The following is a 21,089-nucleotide window of genomic DNA, read 5'->3' on the forward strand; positions in this document are numbered from 1 at the left end:
TTATATGGCTCCAGTTCTTTCTGTACTTTTTAATATATAGGTTCTGCACCAAAACTGATGTGGAATGAGTTTATAACATGGTCACAAAAAAAGTAAATGTGTTCTCTGCCATATCTCATGTTACATCTAGGGCTGCGCTCAAATAAAATGGGGAGGTTGTGTGCAAGGTTGCCCTAAATTTGAGAATACTGAATATGCCATGCCATACATAAGTGTACGATAGATTCTGCTAGATAAAGAAACCCAAAATGCACCCAATCTGAAATTCTAATCTAATCCTTAATGTGTGGAAAAATGCTTCAATGGTAGAAACTTCACTCTGAACCTAGATGCTCATGCTCGGAGGCTTTGTGGCACTTTAATACAGGAATAAAGGGGTACTCCATCTAGAAACCTTTCTTAACAAGGTGAAAAATATTAAATTAGAGATGCCTGAAGTTAGACCCTCACCAGAACTGGGGAGCCTGGCCCTTTCTCCAACTGTGCAATATGTATATAACACTGATGGCTGTATTTTAAGGACAGGGCTCCAAGCATCATGGTTATTTATGATGCAAGGAGCCACTACCCAACCTCTGGACACCAGCTCCATACTGTTATCATTACACTTTGGAGCAGTTGTTTTGTGGGAAGAAAGGGAAATGACTATGCTACTTTAAGATCAATCTTTTCAAATCCGTCCTCCATGCTGTCCATGATTTGCATGCAGAGGATAGTTGTGTATTTTAGCCCTGAGATCTAAACGGTCTCTGCCATACTTATTTTATCATCTATTGTGACCCAGAACCAGCAGTTGTTGAAAACGTACGACAGATGTGGGTCATTTCATTATGACTTATCCGTGCAATTTCTCTGCCTCACATAACAAAGCTTGGAGCTAATCCTTTCACTGCAGTGGACAGGTGGTAAAAATTTGAATCTTGGGTACAATAATGATGTAGGTTGGATACAGTAGAGCTGAAGAGATTACTGGGTTGTGGATATTTGTTAGAGAAACACATGGAACCTTACAGAGATTACAATTCTGAAAAATGCAAGATTATATGATCCCATAGAGCTGTGTAACATTCAGAGAATCTGACTTTTGCATATGATATTCATAACACTACAAACTTTTTTGATCACTTTTTAAGAATTTTTTTTTTCTTCAATAAAGACATTCACCACATAGGATTGTTATAAAAAAAACAAAACCTCTAAAATATATTCATACACTGCTGTTTTTACATCTTGTGATACAGAACACTTCTATAATTTCAAGCAAATCATCTTGGGGCCAGTTCCCATCTGCGCTCAGATTTCTGTTTTGTGGTTTCCAAATTGATTTCAATAGACCTGCAATGGTGTCCGTTCATATCTGTTTTTACATCTTGTGTTATTTTGAGTGGATAGTTGGAATAAAAAAATAAGATGGCTATAAAAACTGGAAACGGTCACCAACAAAGCAAAATAACTGATACTTTGGCTGGATACAATAACAGCAAAACGTTTTTTTTTCTTAAGCCAGAAGCCAAAACGCAGTTGGGATCTGGCCCTTGTAGCAGTCTTCTTTAGTGGTGGGTTCTATGAAAAGGGATACTGCCGAGTAAAATTTCAAGCACACCAAGGTAATTGATGCAAATTGACAATCTTTAATGTACATGAAAGCGATGCGGTAGGAGAGGCATGTCCTTTTCTCATCTCTCCTTACAGTGACCATCTTTCATAAAGGCATATATTCGAAAAGTCACATGTATTTAGTCGCAATAAAGATTGTCACTATAACCCTTCTCCACACCTTGACATGATTCTACGTCCTAGGATGCGGGTCGTTCCCGCACCTTGACGTAGTATCACGTCATGGCGATCGCCCGGGCTCTGAAGCTGAGCCCATGTGATTGGTGCGGGATCCCAGCGGTACCCGGTAGCTGGGAACCCGCAGTAACATACATTAGTATTGCAGTATATTACAATGAACAAGTGATCAAAAGATCACTTGTTCATGTCCCACCCTGGCACAAAATAAAACCGTTAAAAAAAAAAAAAAAAAAAAAAAAAGTGCTATTAAAAAAAATTAAAAGTCCGCTGAAGTCCCATCCCATGCAATAATCAAATAAAACAAAGTGAAAATCACCAAAGCAACACAACCATATAGGGAATCGCCACGTCTGTAACAACCCGTACAATAAAATAAAATTGTCACTGAACCCATACGGTGAATGCTTTAAAAAAGTGTTCAAAAAATAACGTTTACCCGACATGATACCAAATAAAAGTACTGCTTGTCTCGCAAAGAATAAGCTCTAACACAGCTCTGTAAACAAAAAATATATAAATGTTATGCCCATTGTTATATGGCAATGCAAAAACAAGCACATTTATCACAAAATGAGTTCTATATTCTGCAAAACAAGTTGACCATAAAAAAAAGCCATATAAATGGGGTATCGCTGTAATCGTGATGACCCACAGAATAAATATAACATTATTTTTATGGTATGGTGAGCGACCGTAAAAAAATGCTAAAAACCTAATATCAAGAGTAAATTCTTTAACCACCACCAAGAAAGAGTGAATACAATATGATTACAAAGGGGTTAATCAATTACCTGAGCGTTTGTTTGGATTTTATTTACTGATGTATATGATTTCATGTATGTGCATTCAAGGAAACGTGGTGATCTGGATCCTTAGGTTTGTGTAATTTTCTTTACACTAGTAATGCTGAAGTGGCAGATCCTTGATTGTCTCACCTCTGATCAGCACTACTTTTATAGTATCTACATTACCTTAGACCCAGCTTCCCTTTTCATACAAGATGTCTGTTGCCTGGTATTCCTTCGTACGCATGCACAACCGTATTGGGCCTATGTACATATGTAATCTATGTCCTATCAGCACATTGTAATGAAGGGGTTAAAACGAAATAGCCTCGGGTCTTCGGAAGACCCGAGGCTACCATGGAGGCTTTGCCGGCAGCCATCGCTGCTAAAACACCCTCGATCGGTGCTAGCAATATGCAGCAAAGACTTACCGGCTATGGAGAGGGCTCAGCCTGTGAGCCCTCTCCATGCAGCGCGACCCGACCGCCGCCGTGAAACCGAACCGGTTAAAATCCAATTGTCACAGAGACCAAAAAAACTTTGACTGCGGTTACAATAAAATATGCAGGTCCGACTTGCATACAAATTCAACTTAAGAACAATCCTTCATAACCTATCTTGTACGTAACCCGGGGACTGCCTGTAGTTGAATTGTATAAATGAATTGTGTAGATAGTAGTAACCTTTGTATTATACTTGCCTGAATGAAAGGGAAGGAAAGTGGATGAAGTTTCTGATGACTTATCATACAGAGCTGAATTATCCAGGGGTATAGTCTTTAGCTATAGAAAGAGTTAATCTTTAGCTTCAGGGCGTGGTCACACATACAGCTAGCGCTGCGTTTGCAAATGCAAAGCTACGGGCGTGGGCCTTAGCCTGATTGCATATGTTTTATATGGAAATGCATGTGATTGGTAACCAGAACAGTGGGGCCTTGATACCAATCACTTGAGTTTCCATAGATATGCATACACGAATGGGCTGAGGCCCGCCCCCTACCCTAGCGCTGCGTTTGGAAACCCCCTCAGGGTTCTGTTGCACACTTTTTGCATGTTCACCATGTGTTTGGCTGGTTTGAATCCTACATTAACATTTTCACAGCTGCTTAAACCCTTAAGGACGCAGGATTTTTTCTTTCATTTTTCGCTCTCCATCTTCAAAAATCTTAACTTATTTAATTTTCCGTGTACAGAGCTGCATGAAGGCTTATTTTCTGCGTAACAAATTTTACTTCAGTGACCTCATTTATTATTCCATGCTGTGTACAGGGAAATTGGAAAAAATTCCAAATGTGTTGAAATTGGATGCAAAATTCATTTGCATCACTTTCTTGTGGGCTATTTTTACGACTTTAGCTGTGGGCTCCAAATAACACCTGTGCTTTATTCTTTGGATCGGTACGATCACAGGGATACTAAGTTTTGCCGTCTTCTGGCGCTAATCACTTTTTCATACTTCGGTGTACGGAGCTGTGTGAGGTGTCATTTTTTTGTGAAATGAGCTAATGTTTTAGTGCTACCATTTTTTATATGATGTAAAAGTTGCGTTTTGGACATTTGGGCTTTATGGGGTACACTGCCGGCAATAACCAATTTTTATATTTTGATCGTGCATTTTGAGACGTGATATCTAACATGTTTGTCATTTCTACTATTTATTAAGTTTTTTTTATTCATTCTAGGGAAAGTTTTTAGTTTAATTTTTTTTTTTATTTTTACTATTTTAGACCCTCTAGGGTATTTTATCCGTAAATGGCCTGATCGTTCCTACCATATACTGCACTACTACTGTATTGCAGTATATATGGCGATTTTACACCGTTTTCATTACAATGTGTCATTGGCTCATTGTAACGAAACTGCAGATGCCATGCAGCCCAGGTTCTTTGTTTCATGGCAACCGATCGCCACTTCCCAATGACGTCCCAGGGAGCGAATTCGGGACAAAGATGGCGGTGCGCCAATTCAGCTAGCAGCATCGGAAGAGTCAATGCCCGCGATCCGTGGTATTAGTGGTGGGTATTTGCTGCAATATATACACCATTCACAATGTACGATGCAGAGCATTAGAGTTAAACTTTTCCACATCAATGACCAGGTTTCTTAGTTTTTATTTTTTTTTGTCAATGCCTTGCACAAGTTACAACTTTATTTTTCTGTCTCTTTAATTGTATTGGGTTATAGTTTTTAACCCCTTATCACCGACACTAGTTTTCAGCCTAATGACCAGACTCGATTTTTCAAATCTGACAAGTCTCACGATAATTGGTTATAACTTCGGAACGCTTTAACATATCCCGGTGATTTTGAGAATGTTTTCTCGTGATACATTGTACTTCATGTTAGTTATAAAATTTAAGTGATACGTTTTGCGATTCGTTCTGAAAAAAAGAGAAAATTTGGCAAAAGTTTGTAAAAATTCTTCATTTTCCAAGTTTGAAATGTTCTGGTTTCCAGACAGGAAGTAAAACTACCCAAAAAGCTTGATAAATTACATTTACGGAATGTCTGCTTTATGTTGGGATGATATTTTATGCTTCCGGTCATTTTTCTAGGATGTTATGAGGTGCAGAACTTTAGGTGCGATTTTTCTCATTTTCATGAAAATTGTCAAAACTCACATTTTGAGGGAAAACTCCGCTGTAAGGCCTAAATAATAGTAAAACTCCATAAATTACCCCACTATAGAAACTTATGTAATTACCCCACTCAACGTATGTAAAACAACTTCTATTAAGTCCATTAACCCTTTAAGTGTTTCACATGGGTTAAAACAATATGGACCTGCGATTTAGAAACTATGGAATTTTTTGGGAAAATACATTCATTTAGGCCAAACTGACAGTTTCAGAATAAATTAAATGATGAAATGCACTGCAACGCTTGATGCCCAATTCCTCCCGAGTGTAGCGATACCCCATATGTGGTGGTGTCCTGCTGTACGGGCGCACGGCCGGGCATAGAATGAATGGAGGCGCCAATCACAGCAGATTTGTATTGTCACATTGTACAACCTATACATTTTTATTTTTTTGGTAATGCAAACATATGAGGGCTTATTTTTTCTGGGATGAGATACAATGTATAGATAATTCATTTTGGGAGTCTATAGCTTATTCATGAGATTTTATTAACTATTTCAAGGGGGACACAAACAAAATCATCAATTTTTATTTTGGATTTTTAGCATTTTTTTCCCCCGCTCACCGTAACATAAAAATAATATTTTATCTTTATTCTCTGGTTCACTACGATTGCGGTGATACCTCATTTATATAGTTTTTCTTATCTTTCCTGAGCAAAACCAATATTGGAGAATATCGCATGGTTTTTACTTTTGACAACTTTTTAGGGCCATAACTTCTGTATTTTTCTGTTGTCAGACCTGGTTGAGGGCTTATTTTTAGCGAAAAGAGTTGTTCTTTACAGTCGTATCATATTAGGGAACGTAGCTTTTTTTGATCACTTTTTAGAACATTTTTTGTGATGGTGTTTGATGAAAAATTGTATATTATGGGAAGTTTTTCATAGTTTTTTTTTTCATCGTTCACCAAGCGGGTTCAATATTGATTTAGATTTATTGTACAGATTAATACGGACATGGTGATACCAAATATGTACATTTTTCGTGTGTTTGTGTTTTATATACTGTATTTGCATTATATGTGTAACTGGGGAGATTATGGGACTTTATTTTATTTATTTAATTATTATTATAAAATGATAAATCTTTTAATTTTTTTTTTTTTTTTTTACTTTCACATATTTACCACCTTTTGGCTTGAACAAGCGATCATCCGATCACTTATTCAAGCCTCTACACTGCAATACACTTGTATTGCAGTGTATAGTGTAAGTAACTGAGCATGCTCAGTTATATACAGCCGGGTCTTGCCAGGAAGGCAGAACTTGGCGAGAAGAGGAGCAGGAAGCATGCAGCGACAGGAGGGATCGGATTGGATCCCCCACATCGGGGGGAGTTTTTCCGCTCCCGGGTGTTAGTGCCGGGTCTGGGCTGTGATATCACAGCCAGACACCGGCACTATACTGACCCGATGTCCTGAAATCTTCTTCTGAAGGGGCACCGTAGCAAGGCGTCGCGTCAGAAGTAGTACCCTTAATGACCGACGTAGATTCCCGATAGGGCGGTCATTAAGTGGTTAATGGTTCAATTGGGCGTTTCATATGTTCAACTGACCTTTATTAGCATTATATGCTTGGGGGGGGGGGGGCAGAACTCTGCACGGTCTCCTTCTAAGCGTCAGGACTTTGACTTTTTTTTGTTACTGTGACTGTTTATGGGTTTATTTGCATAAAGACCTATATTATTTATTTTTACCCAATTGGGATTCATAACGTTTTTTTTAGCAGTTTCTCAAATTTTCACCTACCATGCCGGCAGTGGAAATGGTCACACCTACAGTTAATGCTGCGTTTAAAAACTTTGCACTAGGGTACGGGGGATGGGCCTCAGTCCGATTGTGTATGTGTTTATATGGAAACGCAAGCTATCGGTAAAACGCACCCTCAATATTGCAGAGACTACCTGACTGTAAGCATGAATAATGAGGAGACAACTGAGCTCGGAGGGGCTCTGGTAACCTCAGGCTCATTAGCATATTTTTTAAATGTTAATTTTTAGCAAAACTAGAGCATGCAAGGGAATGTAACAAACAACTATAGAGCAAAGGGGCTAGGAGCAGCTGATTTATATTACAGGAATGTGCTGGTAGATTTCCTTTTAAGTCCAGTAACACAAAGAACTTATACCCATTATAAATGTTGTTACTCTTACATTCTTCGGACAGAAGCAGCAACAAGAATTTACTACAGATGTAACCAGTAGTATCTTTATACAAAATACAAGTAAAACTTCCAACATTGATATGGCCCATAAATAATACAGATATTTTACAGAGTTTGATAAGGTCTTATGTGATTAGCTGATCTTCCACTGTTCTTCTCGTACTTTAGGTTTTCTTGCTAGCTGAGGGTTAAATTGAGAGTTGTAGCGTCGTTTTCTGTCATCCATCTCTTGGTCTGGAGTAGACTTCTCCTTCTTACCAGAGAGCAGAGCTTCAGCACGTGCCCTCTCTGCAGCTTCTCTCTTTAGCCGCTCCTGTCTCAGCTGTTCTATTGATGACTTGGGTGCCCTGCGGAAGAGAAGCATGAAATGAGCCATGTAATAGCAGGTGGGTTATAACTGCCTGAAAATAGAACACTTAAAAATTCAATTTTATTGTAAATATTAAAATAAGGGCCACTCCCTTATTTTAATATTAATTAAAAGTAATTAAATATTAATTGTAAAATTAATATTTACAATAAAATTGAATTTTTAAGTGTTCTATTTTCAGGCAGTTCTATTTCATACTCATTTCAACACAAATTTTTGTATTGTGATTTCGATTTCTTTGAATAGCACATGGGTTCCTGTCAAAGTATATTTTTCAAATACCCATGTCTGGCCAGGACTAGACTGCCCAACTTTGAGGGAAGTATTGGCCCAGTTCTTAATGCAGTTTGAACTGAAGCTGGGAGTATGTGAAATATTACAGTATTAGGCCTCATGCCCACAAACTACTTGGCTAGTACACATCCATGTTTTTCCTATTGGCTCATGCCCACGGCCATTGCATGCACCGCCAAGAGCAAACTAACTGTCCTTGCCTCAAATTAGAGATCAGGCCCTATTCCTTTGTGTCTGGGGTGTAAACAGCCCATGCGGGTGTACTTGAAAAGAACATTATAAACTGCATGTGTGTTTCAAGAGGACATCCATTGGTATACTACAGAGCCCAGCTGGAATAGTTATTCTTATAAATAACTATACACACACACACACTTCACCAGCTAACCAAAAAAATGACCAATTACCCCTTTATTTGGCAGATTTCTGACAGCATGTGTGGTGCACTGTAGCATATGACATACCCAGTCTTCTCATTCCTTTTCTCTTTCTCCTTCTTGTGTTCCTTTTTATCAGAGCGTCTCCTTTTTTCTCCTGTTTTCTTGTGGAGATATTTTTCCATCTTATTCATAGGATCCAACAGCCGTTTCAGCTTTTCATCCTTTGCAGTGTCTTCTTTCTCCTTCTGGCGAGAGGCAGGAAGCTCTTGGTACCAGGGGCGAGATGTCTGGGCTTCTGCTGCACTTTGTCCCAAGTAGGTCAAAATTCCTAAAGCTTTCTCTTGACGTTCCTAAAATTTGTTTAAAAAACTGTTATTAGTACATTTTCCATCATAATTTACAATCAGAACTAGTCCATCAGAACAACAGAAATTACCTTCTCTTTTCGCTTCTCTTCTTCATATTCTTTGTTTCCGCTAGTGGTCCCTTTACCTTCCTCCACATCCTGAAAGAAATTTATGTGGCCAGACTCTTGGTGTGCTTCCACCAGGGCAGAGCTATCAGCTGCTCCCTCAGGTAATGACAGACGAGCTTTTTTACGTAAAAAATCTGTGCGAGACTGAAATATGGAAAGGAAACACATAAATTATGTGACCATGTAAATGTATTTTACTCTAAATATAGATCTGTGCGGTCATTCCAGCTGGCAGGGTTATGTTTCATACATCTGGCCATTAAAGAAATCAAAACACTTAAGATGAGGATAGCGGACTCCTCAATTGCTGCATTTTATACCGTGGATGTGCTTGGTAATGCAGCTTACACCCATCTGGAACACCCTTTTAAAGTTATGCTGTGAGCCCAGACCTACAATTAACCAAGTCAACTCAAGTGGCTTAAAGGGGCTTTCTGTTTATTGTCTAGGTTTTCAGCAATAACACTATATGGCTACCAGGGAGCCTGGCAGTGGCTCACCTCTTGCTCAGCTAGCTCCGCCCTCTTTCTGCGCTGCCGTTCCTCCTCCGCGGCCTGGGCCTCATCTCTCCGCACCCGCGCAACATTATCCTTATTGCGCACGTGCCAACTCTTCTTCGGCAGAATATTCATCGTGAAGACACGTGGTTAATTATCCGGAATTGAAAATTCTTGTTTGCACCTTTCTACGATCGCCGTGATCTCACAATTCTAATTGTGTACCGGGACCAGGGAGCGAACGCGTCTTCTACACCTTGTTTATAAACTACTGGCTTCCTAATCCTAGAGGATAGTGATTGGCTGGTGAGCTCTTACCTCATCATTACGCGCCTCCTTTCTATTGGGAAACTGCAGAGGTCATGTGACCGCACTTCCGCCTTGGCGGATGTCGTCATTCTAAATGAATTCATCGCGGCCATGTTTGATTTGGGAATGTGAGTGTGAAGGTACTCGAGCTTAGAGTCCGGATGGCGGCTCCGTAATCTACATTCTAATTATCCGTGCATTGCCGTGATTAAGGAGGATGCCCTCTGTTATCACTATGGCACACAGTGGGCACCGGGGGGAGTTTGCTAGATTTCTATATACGTGCATACAGTACCTCCTAGGGTATTCATAGAATAGAACTTCCACTTAATCTCGTCCACGCTGCCCACACAGTTATGATTCCTTTACTGCCTCACTACAGAGTTTAAAACTCCCTTTCGTGCCCCCGGATCAGTCACTCGTACAACCCCCACCCACTTTTATTTATTACCGTTAGGGCTGTTTTACATTGGCGTTTATTTCTCACATCAGTGATTTTTCCATATTGTGTTTCCCTTTGTTGTAAGAATACATTGGGAGGATCCCTGACGTAACTTTACAATGGAGGAGTAGTGTATCCCACATACAGTAGGATCAATCCTCTAGTTTAGCTCCTCGCCCCTGAAAGTGGGAGGAGGGATGAACCTTGGCAGGAGCTTGTCTTGTTTTGCTAAATCGTACCAAATGACCCATTCCTTTGGTACCATTTTGTCCGCTTTCTCTAAATAAACTTGGTGTGCGTTAGTCTATTTTGTAACAGAATAGAAATGCAGACACCTCAAACTCAAGGAAGATTCTGTTTAACATTTTTTCCCATTGACATAATTGCATGTATGTTCACATGTCGCTCAACATCCGTTCATTATGACGATAAAAACGCGTGGCAGCTCATGTTATTTGTGCCACTGTGTTACACTGATATGCAGAGAGGAGAGAGATTGTCACAGACACTCTTAGGCATGAGAGAGTAAAGACTAGGTAGTTCTTGCTTCTCTCCTGTGAGGTCTCATGCACACTAACATGTGCCATATCCTGGGGGCACACGGTAGAGGAGGAGGGGGTGAGCGCTACTTGCCCCCGCCCCTCTCCATAGAAAATAGTAGCCGCATGGCCGTCGATGCGGCCAAAGCTTTTACGGCCAGCCACCCAACCCCACTCCACTTTTAACGCTAAATGTTCGGCTTAAAAGGGGGTGTGGTCACAGAATGGTGCTTAGTAAGCTTTTGGCTCTCAGGGCAGACCTGGCTCCTCTTGTTCACCTGAAAGAGCTCGCTTTTTGTGCCAATTCGTTCGTGAACGACCCATCGCTACTTCTGTGAGACTAGATGAGGCATAGTAGAAGGAAGGGAGTAGCAAGACTTGATGGAGCTTGTAGCTTGGATTCATGTTGACCATCTGGATCTTAGGGCAGTCTCACACTGTGAATCATGGACGGCACAGAGTCCTGTGTCACAGACCAACAACAGGACTCCATGTTGGGGAAAGGACTCCTTACTTCATAGCTTTATAGTTTATCACCACCAGTCCTGTCCCCGACAGTGTTGTCGGTCTGTGTCACAGGACTTTTCACAATCCATAGTTTATGAACCAACAATGGCAATGTGAAACTGCCCATACTTAAATAGATTTAAGTTAGATGCAAACTCTCCAGCACTATTTTTTTTTCCAACTGTATTTGTATTGGGTTTTTTTAAAACGTAACAGAAAATACAACAAGGAAAAAGGTTCTATACACAAAGCCTGAAAGATGTAAGTAGTAACGGAAATGCAAAAAAATAGCAATAGCTACTATCAATTTCAAAAAAGGAAGAGTTACATGTGTGATAGATATATTTCTCTACAGACACCATTTGGGGCCAAGCGGACACCATTTTGTCTTAGCCCGGGGGTCATGTTGACCACTGTCAGCCATATTGTAAAAAGAAATTATGTCTATATTTTTGCTTTAGCACCTGCTTATCTTATGTTTTGGCCTCACTGAGGAGTCATCAGAGTCTTCTTCTCAGGACTTTTATCTCCCTGGAGACAGTGCTCTGTGTGAGAAATAATATGTAAAGTTCATCTGCATGTTTTAGGACTGTGAATTTATGGGGAGATATTCAAGCTGGCCTATAGCATTGCAGTATTTTAACACTTTTTCACGCCCCTATGAAGATGATTTTCTGTGTTTTATATAAGCGGCTACGTGCTAATAAACATTGTGAGTCTGCATTTTCTAAGAGACTGGTGTGTCTTGGTGTCTGCTCTCATCCGGTAGCCATTTTTGGGTTAAAAGGGTTAATTTGAAAGTCACCTTACAACTGATAAGGACTGTTTTGAGTCCTAGATTACGATCTTTTACACATGTAATGTAGGTAGAGGACCTTCATCCGCTACATCGGGTGGGGAACAGCGTTCTGAGCAGGGTAAGACATTTTAATTCAGCCCAACATATAAAAATTATTTGAGTATCTTTATAAATACATTACAAAAATAAGAAAAAAAAGTTGGCAAAAGATTACTTTTTTTTTTTAGGGGGGGGGGGGGAGTTTGTGGATGTAATAAAAAGTAACAAATAGCCACGTTTCCTAGTATCTGCAACTGATTTCCTGTACTCTGTTTAATAAACTCTATATGAAATATTAAAACAAAAAATATATTAAAAGAAATCTACCATCAAAATCAAGCATGATAAACCAGGGACACTTACAGATCAAAGAACTGTGACTGTGTTAATCTTCTTATATTTGTTATCTCCTCCCTTCTAAAATCAACTTTTAAAATTATGCGAGTGAGCCAGAAGGACAATGAAGGGTGTTACCTGAGCCCCTCCAAGCTGCAGATCCATAGACATCTCACTGTGTGTTGAAGCTTCCTCTGCTGCAGTGAGATCACACCAGGCAGGGGGGAGGGGTGACTCCTTAGCATAATTTTAAAAGTTCATTTTAGAAGAAAGGAGGCCAAGGATAACAAATTGATCGTCACAAAGCTCTTACATTGGTAATATTAAAGGAACAGTTCACCTGTCTTGTGGTGAGCTTCACAAGTTGAGGACCCCAGCCAGTACAATGAGGGCTATAATGTATGGAATGAAGAGCCATAGAGTGGCCAAGTGTGTACGTTGTGAAAAAGAAGGATCACAAGGAATATGTCCAACTCCTAATTCTTTTGTGCTACACCATTAATATAATCTATACACAGGTACATTTAAAACTGTTTCAGATTAAGCTGGACTGAGCGTGCTTGTTTATGGCAGAGTCAGGATTAAAGGACATCTATCATAAAAATTTTACTTGATAAACCAATGCACTGAGAATATATGTTTATATTCTTTTTTCATACCCTCAATCTTCCAAAAATCAACTTTCAAAAATATGTACATTTTTTTCTGGCTTCTGAGGCTAAAGAATTTGGGTAAGAGGTGCTGTGAGGAGCTTATTTTAGCCTGTGAACCCGGTGTAATGTCCAGCTCTGGTGATGCCCCCCAGATCACTGTCTCATTTAAATATTTTTAAAAGTTGATTTTTGGAAGAAAAAGGGCATGAAAAAAATATAAAGACAAATACATGGGCTCGGACAAGTGAGAGCCATTGGTTTATTATGTATGATGTAAAAGACGGATGAAGGTTCATTATTGTCAGAAAATATATATACTGGAGTTCCAATTGTTAGAGTCTGTACCAGATGTATATTCGTATTTGGTAACAGGTTGTCACCTCAACCTCATGATTAAATAGGATAGGTTTATCTAGAACACTCAGTGGTTAGTAGTATCTGTCCCTCTTTACACCCCACATAGATTGGAGCCTGATTGAATTGTTGAGTCATCAGATTTTTAGCATATACTACTGATTTATTTAAAAAAAAATGCTAAGTGCTAAGAAATCTTAACATTATGTAAAGGTGGATCCACACTTAGCGTATTTATTGCAGAATATTCATTCTGGAATCTGCACTTTAATGCCACAACTTAGTAAAGTACTATGTACAGAAAGAAAAGATTCTTTTCATATCAAATTTGATGAGTATTTAAAGGGAACCAACCACCACGAATCTAACTATAAAGGTAGAAAGGGTGGTAGGTGGATGTATGGGAAGTGAGAACAGCCCTCTTTAGAGCTAATCCTCACGTCCCGCTATCTTTTAAAAATTTTTATTGCTGTGATATGTAAATTTTCTAAAGAGGCTACTGGGGAATAGAGTAGCCGGACATAAGGCTACACGTCGCGGCTACTCCACGCCCCAGTAGCCGCTTTGTTCCTCCTGACATCTTCGGCATGCAGCTCCTCGTAGCTGCGCTCCCTCGTCTGAGAACGGCGGCTTCTCGGACGAAGATGTCAGGGTAGGAGGAACAAAGAGGCTACTGGGGCGTGGAGTAGCCGCGACGTGTAGCCTCTTGTTCGGCTACTCCACGCCCCAGTACCCTGTTTACATATAAGGGCAATAAAGATTTTAAAAGGATAGCGGGGACGTCAGGATTAGCTCTAAAAAGGGCTATCCTCATGTCCAATACATGCACCTACCACCCTACCACCTTTATAGGTAGATTTGTGTTGGTAGGGTCCTTGTAAGATATGCTGTAGCTTCTCCTGGTCATAGACTTGATGTCTCCTCAGAGGTGGGGCCACCACAGCATAACATGGACGGTATAATAATGTCAGACATAACTTCTACACATGTTCTATAAGGGAAGGCTTGCAAGAGAGGCAACATCCACTTCAGGTTGTTTGATGTTGTGGATATCAGCACAAACGTTCTTGAATGCTTACTGGTACGCCTGGTTCAGAAGTATCTTTCTACTTCTTTCCTAGAAATACAAATCAACCAAAAAATGTGTTATTACTGTAGAAGATTAGGTGGACTCCACTTTATTGCGACAGGCAGAGTTTAATCTCTGCATTGTGTACTTCTCCTAATACCACAGGTTTTTGCTGCAGGTTTTTATTGCAGCAGGTTTTTATTGCAGCATGTGATTGAGATTTGTATAAGTTCTATCCACTATGTCGCTAGTGGAAATTGCTGCAGTTAAGTAATAGGCAGTGATGGACTGGCCTACCAGAGTACCATAGGGTCCTCTGGTGGGCCCTGGTTCAACCCAATACTGAATACTAGAAAAACAGCATTAAACAACCCAATTTGGAGGCTGCTTGAGTCTATCTCCTGGGGAAGATTAATTTTTTTCTGGTGGGCTTAAAGGAAACCTACCATTTCAAATGGTAGGTTTAAGCTGTAAACACCGTGCACCAGCTCAGGGTGAGCTGGTGCCGGTGCTTAGTTTCGTTAGTGTTAAAACCGCGGTATCGCGGTTTTAACACTTTTTAAACTTTATAGCAGAAGCCGCTTCGGCTCTGCGCGCGACCGTGCGCGCGCAACGCCTGCGGCATTTCCTATGTAGGCGCGCGCACGATCGTGCGCACGCAGCGCCGAAGCAGTTTATGCTATAAAGTTTAAAAAGTGTTAAAACCGCTATACCGCGGTTTTAACACTAACGAAACTAAGCACTGAGCTGGTGCACGGTGTTTACAGCTTAAACCTACCATTTGAAATGGTAGGTTTCCTTTAATGATCCCCAGTCTGGCACTGGTCATAGGCATCAATGGTCCGGCCAACTCAAAGCTTGTGTGCCCTGTCCTCTAATCCTCTATAATGCCACCTTTCTTGCAGCAGCTCCCCTTATAATACCACCTTTATGAACCCCCACCCTCCTTTTCTTTGTGCTATGAATAAAAGAAATCTAATACTACACTTTCCCCACTCCCCACAGCAGTCCTCTTCTTCTCTGCCGTTGGTGCACATGGCTCTGAAGCCAGCAGGTACAATGTGAGGAAATCAATGTGCATGCCAGCTACAGAGCCATGTGCAGCTGGCACCAGGTGTTCCATGGTACGCTCCTGTGCCACAGTTGGTTACTGCGGCCATAGCTTACCATTTGCAGCTGATCTTTGAGTGTTTTCACTAGTTTCCCGTATGAACTTCCAAGTGCCATGAGGTAGAACATGACAATACTGCAGGAGAGAGAACAGTGATTCTGTCAGGTGCAGCAAAAACCTCTGCATGTCATTTTTTATCTTCAAGCAGAGTCATCTCACCATGAAAAGAAGAACAATGGTATTGCAAACGCCTGTGAGGCAATGAACTCAAAGAAGTTCCTGGCAACTTTTGGTAGTGATTCAACTGCCATGGAGATAGTATCCCAGATAAACGCTTGGTCTCTGAAGGGACCACAGGGCTTTGATGGTGTCATACTGTAAAGAGAAAGGCGCTTATATTAGTAGGAGTATTTTTATGTTATCAACAAAAGATACAATATTTCTCAATTATTGCAAGGACTAGGGTGGGTACAGGAGCTTTGTTATAATGTTTCACCCCACTACAAAAAGTTTTTATGAGGAAAAGATTTCTAGGCCCTGGTTCAACCCAATACTGAATACCAGAGAAACAGCATTAAACAACCCAATTTGGAGGCTGCTTGAGTCTATCTCCTGGGGAAGATTAATTTTTTCTGGTGGGCTTAAGGATCCCCAGTCTGGCACTGGTCATAGGCATCAATGGTCCGGCCAACTCAAAGCTTGTGTGCCCTGTCCTCTTACCCTCTATAATGCCAGATAGTATCCCAGATAAACGTTTGGTCTTTGAAGGGGCTTTGTTATAATGTTTCACCCCACTACAAAAAGTTTTTATGAGGAAAAGATTTCTAGGCTACGTTTGGATCTAGTTTTTGGCGCACATTCAATGTGAATGCTAGGAAAGCTCCCAGCATACATTTGACCATATCCATAGACTTATACTGACATAGACTCATACAGGTGAGGGCCTCCTTTGTGCCTATGTCTGCACAAAGTATGTCAAATCAAGCAGGTAACACTTAGCAGCGTATAGGTTGGATTCGGAAGATGCATTAGTTTGAAACGCATCAGGAAAAATGCATACGAAAGGATATTTTTATGTAGAAAAAAATAAACTGATCAGCAAATTGGGGCCCAAAAAATAAAAACATGCATTAATTTTGTTTTGATGTTAGCTGGGGAACAATTAACCCCTTATTACCGACGCTTGTTTTCATCTCAATGACCAGACTCTATTTTTCGAATCTGACATGTCTCACGATAATTGCTTATAACTTTGGAATGCTTTAACACATCCAGGTGATTTTGAGAATGTTTTCTCGAGACACATTGGGGCAGATTTATCAAGCAGTCTGAAAGTCAGAATATTTCCAGTTGCCCATGGCAACCAATCACAGCTCAGCTTTCATTTCACCAGTGCTCATGAATATTTTAAAGGGGAGCTGTGATTGGTTGCCATGGGCAACTGGAAATATTCTGACTTTCAGACTGCTTGATAAATCTGCCCCATTGTCTTCATGATAGCGGTAAAATTTAAGTGATACATTTTGTGTTTCATTCTGGAAAAAAATGAAAATTTAGCAAAATTTCGGAAAAATCTTAAAGGAAACCTACCACTTTAAAATGACCCTTCTGACCCACAAATACCTTAAGCTAGCTCAGGATGAGCTGATGCCGGACCATATTTTCAATTAAACCAGAAAGCGTTGTATTTGTACAAAAATTATTTTCTTGTGGTAGTAAAATCTCCCTTCGGCGCTTCTGTGAGCGTCATACAGCGCGCACCCCGGACCCTGCTTCGCGATCACGCTCGCGTCAGCGCCGCTCCCGTCGCTAATTTTGCTGTGCCCGAGAGCCGATGACGTCACCGAGCTCTCGGGCACACTAGAACATGTGCACCACCTCCTCCCGGCGCGGCGCGGCCGGATCCCATTGCGCATGCGCGAAGTCCCGAAGCCTCGTAGTATCGCGAGGCTTCGGAGAGAAGACCGTTTTAAGAGAGAAGAATGTTTTAATGTGCCTGTGTAAATATATATATATTTACACAGGCACATTAAAACATTAGTGTCAGGGGGCTTGAAGTGCATTAAAACTTTAATTTTCATTGGTGGCAGTGGATGGAACCCCCCCTTTCGTTGGTGGGAGCGTCGAGCATAGTTTTTTTAACTATGTTCGTTCACCCCCACGATCTTCTCTCCGAAGCCTCGCGATACTACGAGGCTTCGGGACTTCGCGCATGCGCAATGGGATCCGGACGCGCCGGGAGGAGGTGGTGCACATGTGCTAGTGTGCCCGAGAGCTCGGTGACGTCATCGGCTCTCGGGCACAGCAAAATTAGCGACGGGAGCGGCGCTGACGCGAGCGTGATCGCGAAGCAGGGTCCGGGGTGCTCGCTGTATGACGCTCACAGAAGCGCCGAAGGGAGATTTTACTACCACAAGAAAATCATTTTTGTACAAATACAGCGGTTTCTGGTTTAATTGAAAATATGGTCCGGCATCAGCTCATCCTGAGCTAGCTTAAGGTATTTGTGGGTCAGAAGGGTCATTTTAGTGGTAGGTGGTAGGTTTCCTTTAATTTTTCAAAGTTTGAGATGTTCTGCATTCCAGACAGACATAGTAAAACTACCCCAAAAGCTAGATAACTAACATTAACGGAATGTCTGCTTTATGTTAGAATGATAGAAGAAAATCACCAAAACTCACATTTTGAGGGACAACTCAGCTTTCAAGTGATTTCGAAAAGCCTAAATAATACTAAAACCCCATAAATTACCCCACTATATAAACTACACCCCTCCACGTATGTAAAACAACTTCTATTAAGACTATTAACCCTTTAAGTTTTTCAAATGGGTTAAAACAAAATGGACCTGCGATTTAGAAACTTGACTTTTTTGGAAAATACATTCATTTAGGCCAAGAATGACACTTGTATAATGACTAAAATGATGAAATTCTCTGCAACGTTTGATGCCCAATTTCTCCCGAGTGTATCGACACCCCATATGTGGTGGTAACCTGCTGTATGGACGCACGGCCGGGCATAGGATCAAAGCAGTGCTATTCACAGCAGATTTGTATTGTCACAATGTACAGGCTCTTAATTTTAAGGCTTGTAATTTTTTTTCGGTAATGTGAACATATGAGGCTTATTATTTGCGGGAAGAGATACAATGTATAGATAAATAATTTGGGGGGTCTATAGCTTATTCATGAGATTTTATTAACTATTTCAAGGGGGATACAAACAAAATTATTCATTTTTATTTTGGATTTTTAGCATTTTTTTTCCTGCTCGCCATAACATAAAAATAATATTTTATCTTTATTCTCTGGTTCCTTCCGATTACGTTAGATAATAGTTTTTCTTATCTTTGTTCAATTTTACTGAGCAGCACCTATATTGGAGAAAATCGCATTGTTTTTAACATTAACCAACTTTTTAGGGGCATAACTTTTGTATTTTTCTGTTAACAGGTCTAGCTGAGTGCTTATTTTTTGCGAAAAAGGGCAGTTATAAGGGCAGGTAACTTTTTTTTTTATCACTTTTTAGAACATTTTTTGTGAGGGTATTTGATTAAAAATTTATATATATTACGGGAATTTTTTTTTTTTTTAAGTTGTTCGCCGAGCGGGTTCAATATAGTTTTAGATTTATTGTACAGATTAATACGGAACCAGTGATACCAAATATGTACCTTTTTGTGTTTTCATCTTCATTTGTTTTTCTTTTTCCATTCAAGAAAAACTTTGTTAAGTCTCAGATAAAGATACAACTTCATTTGGTTTTTATAAGTAATTGGGCTGATTAGGGGACTTTTATTTTATTTAATTATTATAAATTGAATTTTATTTTTTTTTTTACTTTTTTTACATTTTCTACTTCTTAGCTTGAACAAGCGTTCATCTGATCGCTTGTTCAAGCCTTGTTCTCTATCCCCTTCATATTGTGGCCTCTTGTCCTCCATCCTCCTTATATTGTGACCCCCCCTGTCCGCCATCCTCCTCATATTTTGGCCTCCTGTCCGCCATCCCTCTCATATTGTGTCTTCCTGTCCTCCATTCCCCTCATATTTTGCCCCCCTGTCCTCCATCCTCCTTCATATTTTGGCCTCCTGCCCTATAGCATCCCTCATATTGTGGCCTCCGGTCCTCCATTCTCCCTCATATTGTGGCGTCTCTCCTCCATCCTCCCTCATATTGTGGCCTCCTGTCCTCCCTCATATTGTAGCCTTCTGTCTTCCAGCCTCCTCCACCTGTCGCCTCCTGTCTTCCAGCCTCATACTGTAGCCCCGTCTTCCAGGCTCCCCCTGTCCTGCAGCCTCCTCCTGCAGCCCCCTGTCCTCTAGCCTCCTCCTGTCTTCCAGGCTACTCCTGTCCTCCAGGCCCCTCCTGTCCTCCAGCCTCCTCCAGTATTTCCTCCTGTCCTGCAGCCTCCCCCAGTATTGCATCTTCTACCTGTGGCCCCCTGTTCAAGGGTATTAAACAAAAAAATGATGTTACTTACCTTCCCTCGTTCCCCTGCAGCAGTCTCACTTTCTCTTCTCCCCTCTGCTAAGCTCCGACTATGATGCGGAGGAGGGGGCGAGGCCACCCAAGGGGAGGAGCTACCTGCTCACATGACTCCTTCAGACATGTGAGAAGGTTGCAGAGGCTGATCCCGTCTCCTCCTGGCCCCGAAGCTTCGGCTCCTCTGCAGCTGTAAATTACTGAACCAGGAGGAGATGTGACAATGCGAGGGGGCGTGGGGCAGCCCGTGACATTCTCCCAACCACCTGGGATAGCGGCTGCAAATCGGGACTGCCCCGCCGAATCCAGGATGATTGGGAGCTATGAACTTGGGTGGTAGGCCCGACCTAGTAGAAAAGTTTATAGGAGGAGGTGCTGGAGTGCTCTGATGAAAGGCAATCTGGCAATGTGGAAGGGAAGGAGCAGTAACAGCATGCTTGCCCATGCCTCCAGGTCCCAATACCCAGATTGCTTATGGCGGGACAGCAGAGAAAAAACAGGGCTATCCCGCCAAATCCAGTATGGTTGGGAGCTATGCTTAAATGTTCCAAATTTTCTGTATGAATACTTTGTAATATCAGCTAAAATTCACAATATAATATTTTTATACTTACACAAATATACTATACAGGACTGGTACCCAAGATATGGCGAGACCCAGAAGTAACACCAACAGGAAAAAAAAGTTTGCATTGGATGCTCGGAACGTGCGATCTGCTGGTCGGCAGTTGCTGAATAGTGTTAGCTATAGAGACATATGTTGTGTACATAGTTAGTATCCCCTTCTCCAGTCAAAGTAACTTTGACTGTTTTAGCTCCCATTAATATTACAATTATAATTCTCTTACCCGCTTCATATAAAATATGATGAAGTATTTTACTGTGTTGAGGAGAGGAAGCAAAGGACAGAAAAATGTTCCAATCCAACATACTGTCTGCCCATAGATTATGTCCAGTACAAACTGGGGCACCACAAACTCCTGCTGACCCCATAACTGGACGAGCTTACAGGAACAGTGGTCAACAATCATTCTGAAAGAT

General features: G+C 41.0%; 2 protein-coding genes across 2 annotated transcripts in view; both read right to left on the bottom strand.

Moving 5' to 3' along the window:
* Window positions 1-6,613: 6,613 nt before the first annotated feature.
* Window positions 6,614-9,711, bottom strand: LENG1 (leukocyte receptor cluster member 1). The gene is made up of 4 exons (XM_072156820.1): window positions 9,407-9,711; window positions 8,868-9,050; window positions 8,516-8,781; window positions 6,614-7,734 (listed from the first exon to the last, which is right to left on the bottom strand). The coding sequence occupies exons 1-4, from the start codon at window positions 9,536-9,538 to the stop codon at window positions 7,521-7,523; spliced, it is 795 nt and encodes a 264-aa protein (XP_072012921.1). The 5' UTR covers window positions 9,539-9,711; the 3' UTR covers window positions 6,614-7,520.
* Window positions 9,712-14,189: 4,478 nt separating this feature from the next.
* The window catches only part of TMC4 (transmembrane channel like 4), a 40,151-nt gene continuing 33,251 nt past the window's right edge, over window positions 14,190-21,089 (bottom strand). The window contains exons 12-16 of the mRNA XM_072156821.1: window positions 20,897-21,080; window positions 20,663-20,793; window positions 15,781-15,936; window positions 15,618-15,696; window positions 14,190-14,498 (exon numbers count right to left, since the gene is read on the bottom strand). Of these exons, the coding sequence (XP_072012922.1) occupies window positions 14,457-14,498; window positions 15,618-15,696; window positions 15,781-15,936; window positions 20,663-20,793; window positions 20,897-21,080 (592 nt within the window). The 3' untranslated portion in view covers window positions 14,190-14,456. The remainder of the gene's footprint in view (window positions 14,499-15,617; window positions 15,697-15,780; window positions 15,937-20,662; window positions 20,794-20,896; window positions 21,081-21,089) is intronic.

This window comes from Engystomops pustulosus, chromosome 6 (genome assembly GCF_040894005.1).
Source record: "Engystomops pustulosus chromosome 6, aEngPut4.maternal, whole genome shotgun sequence".
NCBI classification, from domain to species: Eukaryota; Metazoa; Chordata; class Amphibia; order Anura; family Leptodactylidae; genus Engystomops; species Engystomops pustulosus.

Excerpts from the sequence above, each read along its gene's own strand:
- LENG1 (XM_072156820.1), bottom strand. The coding sequence starts at position 9,538 with ATGAATATTCTGCCGAAGAAGAGTTGGCACGTGCGCAATAAGGATAAT. Across the intron at positions 8,782-8,867 it reads AAGAGAAGCGAAAAGAGAAG|GAACGTCAAGAGAAAGCTTT; the intron begins GTAATTTCTGTT and ends AACAAATTTTAG. Across the intron at positions 7,735-8,515 it reads AAAAGGAATGAGAAGACTGG|GGCACCCAAGTCATCAATAG; the intron begins GTATGTCATATG and ends TCTCTTCCGCAG.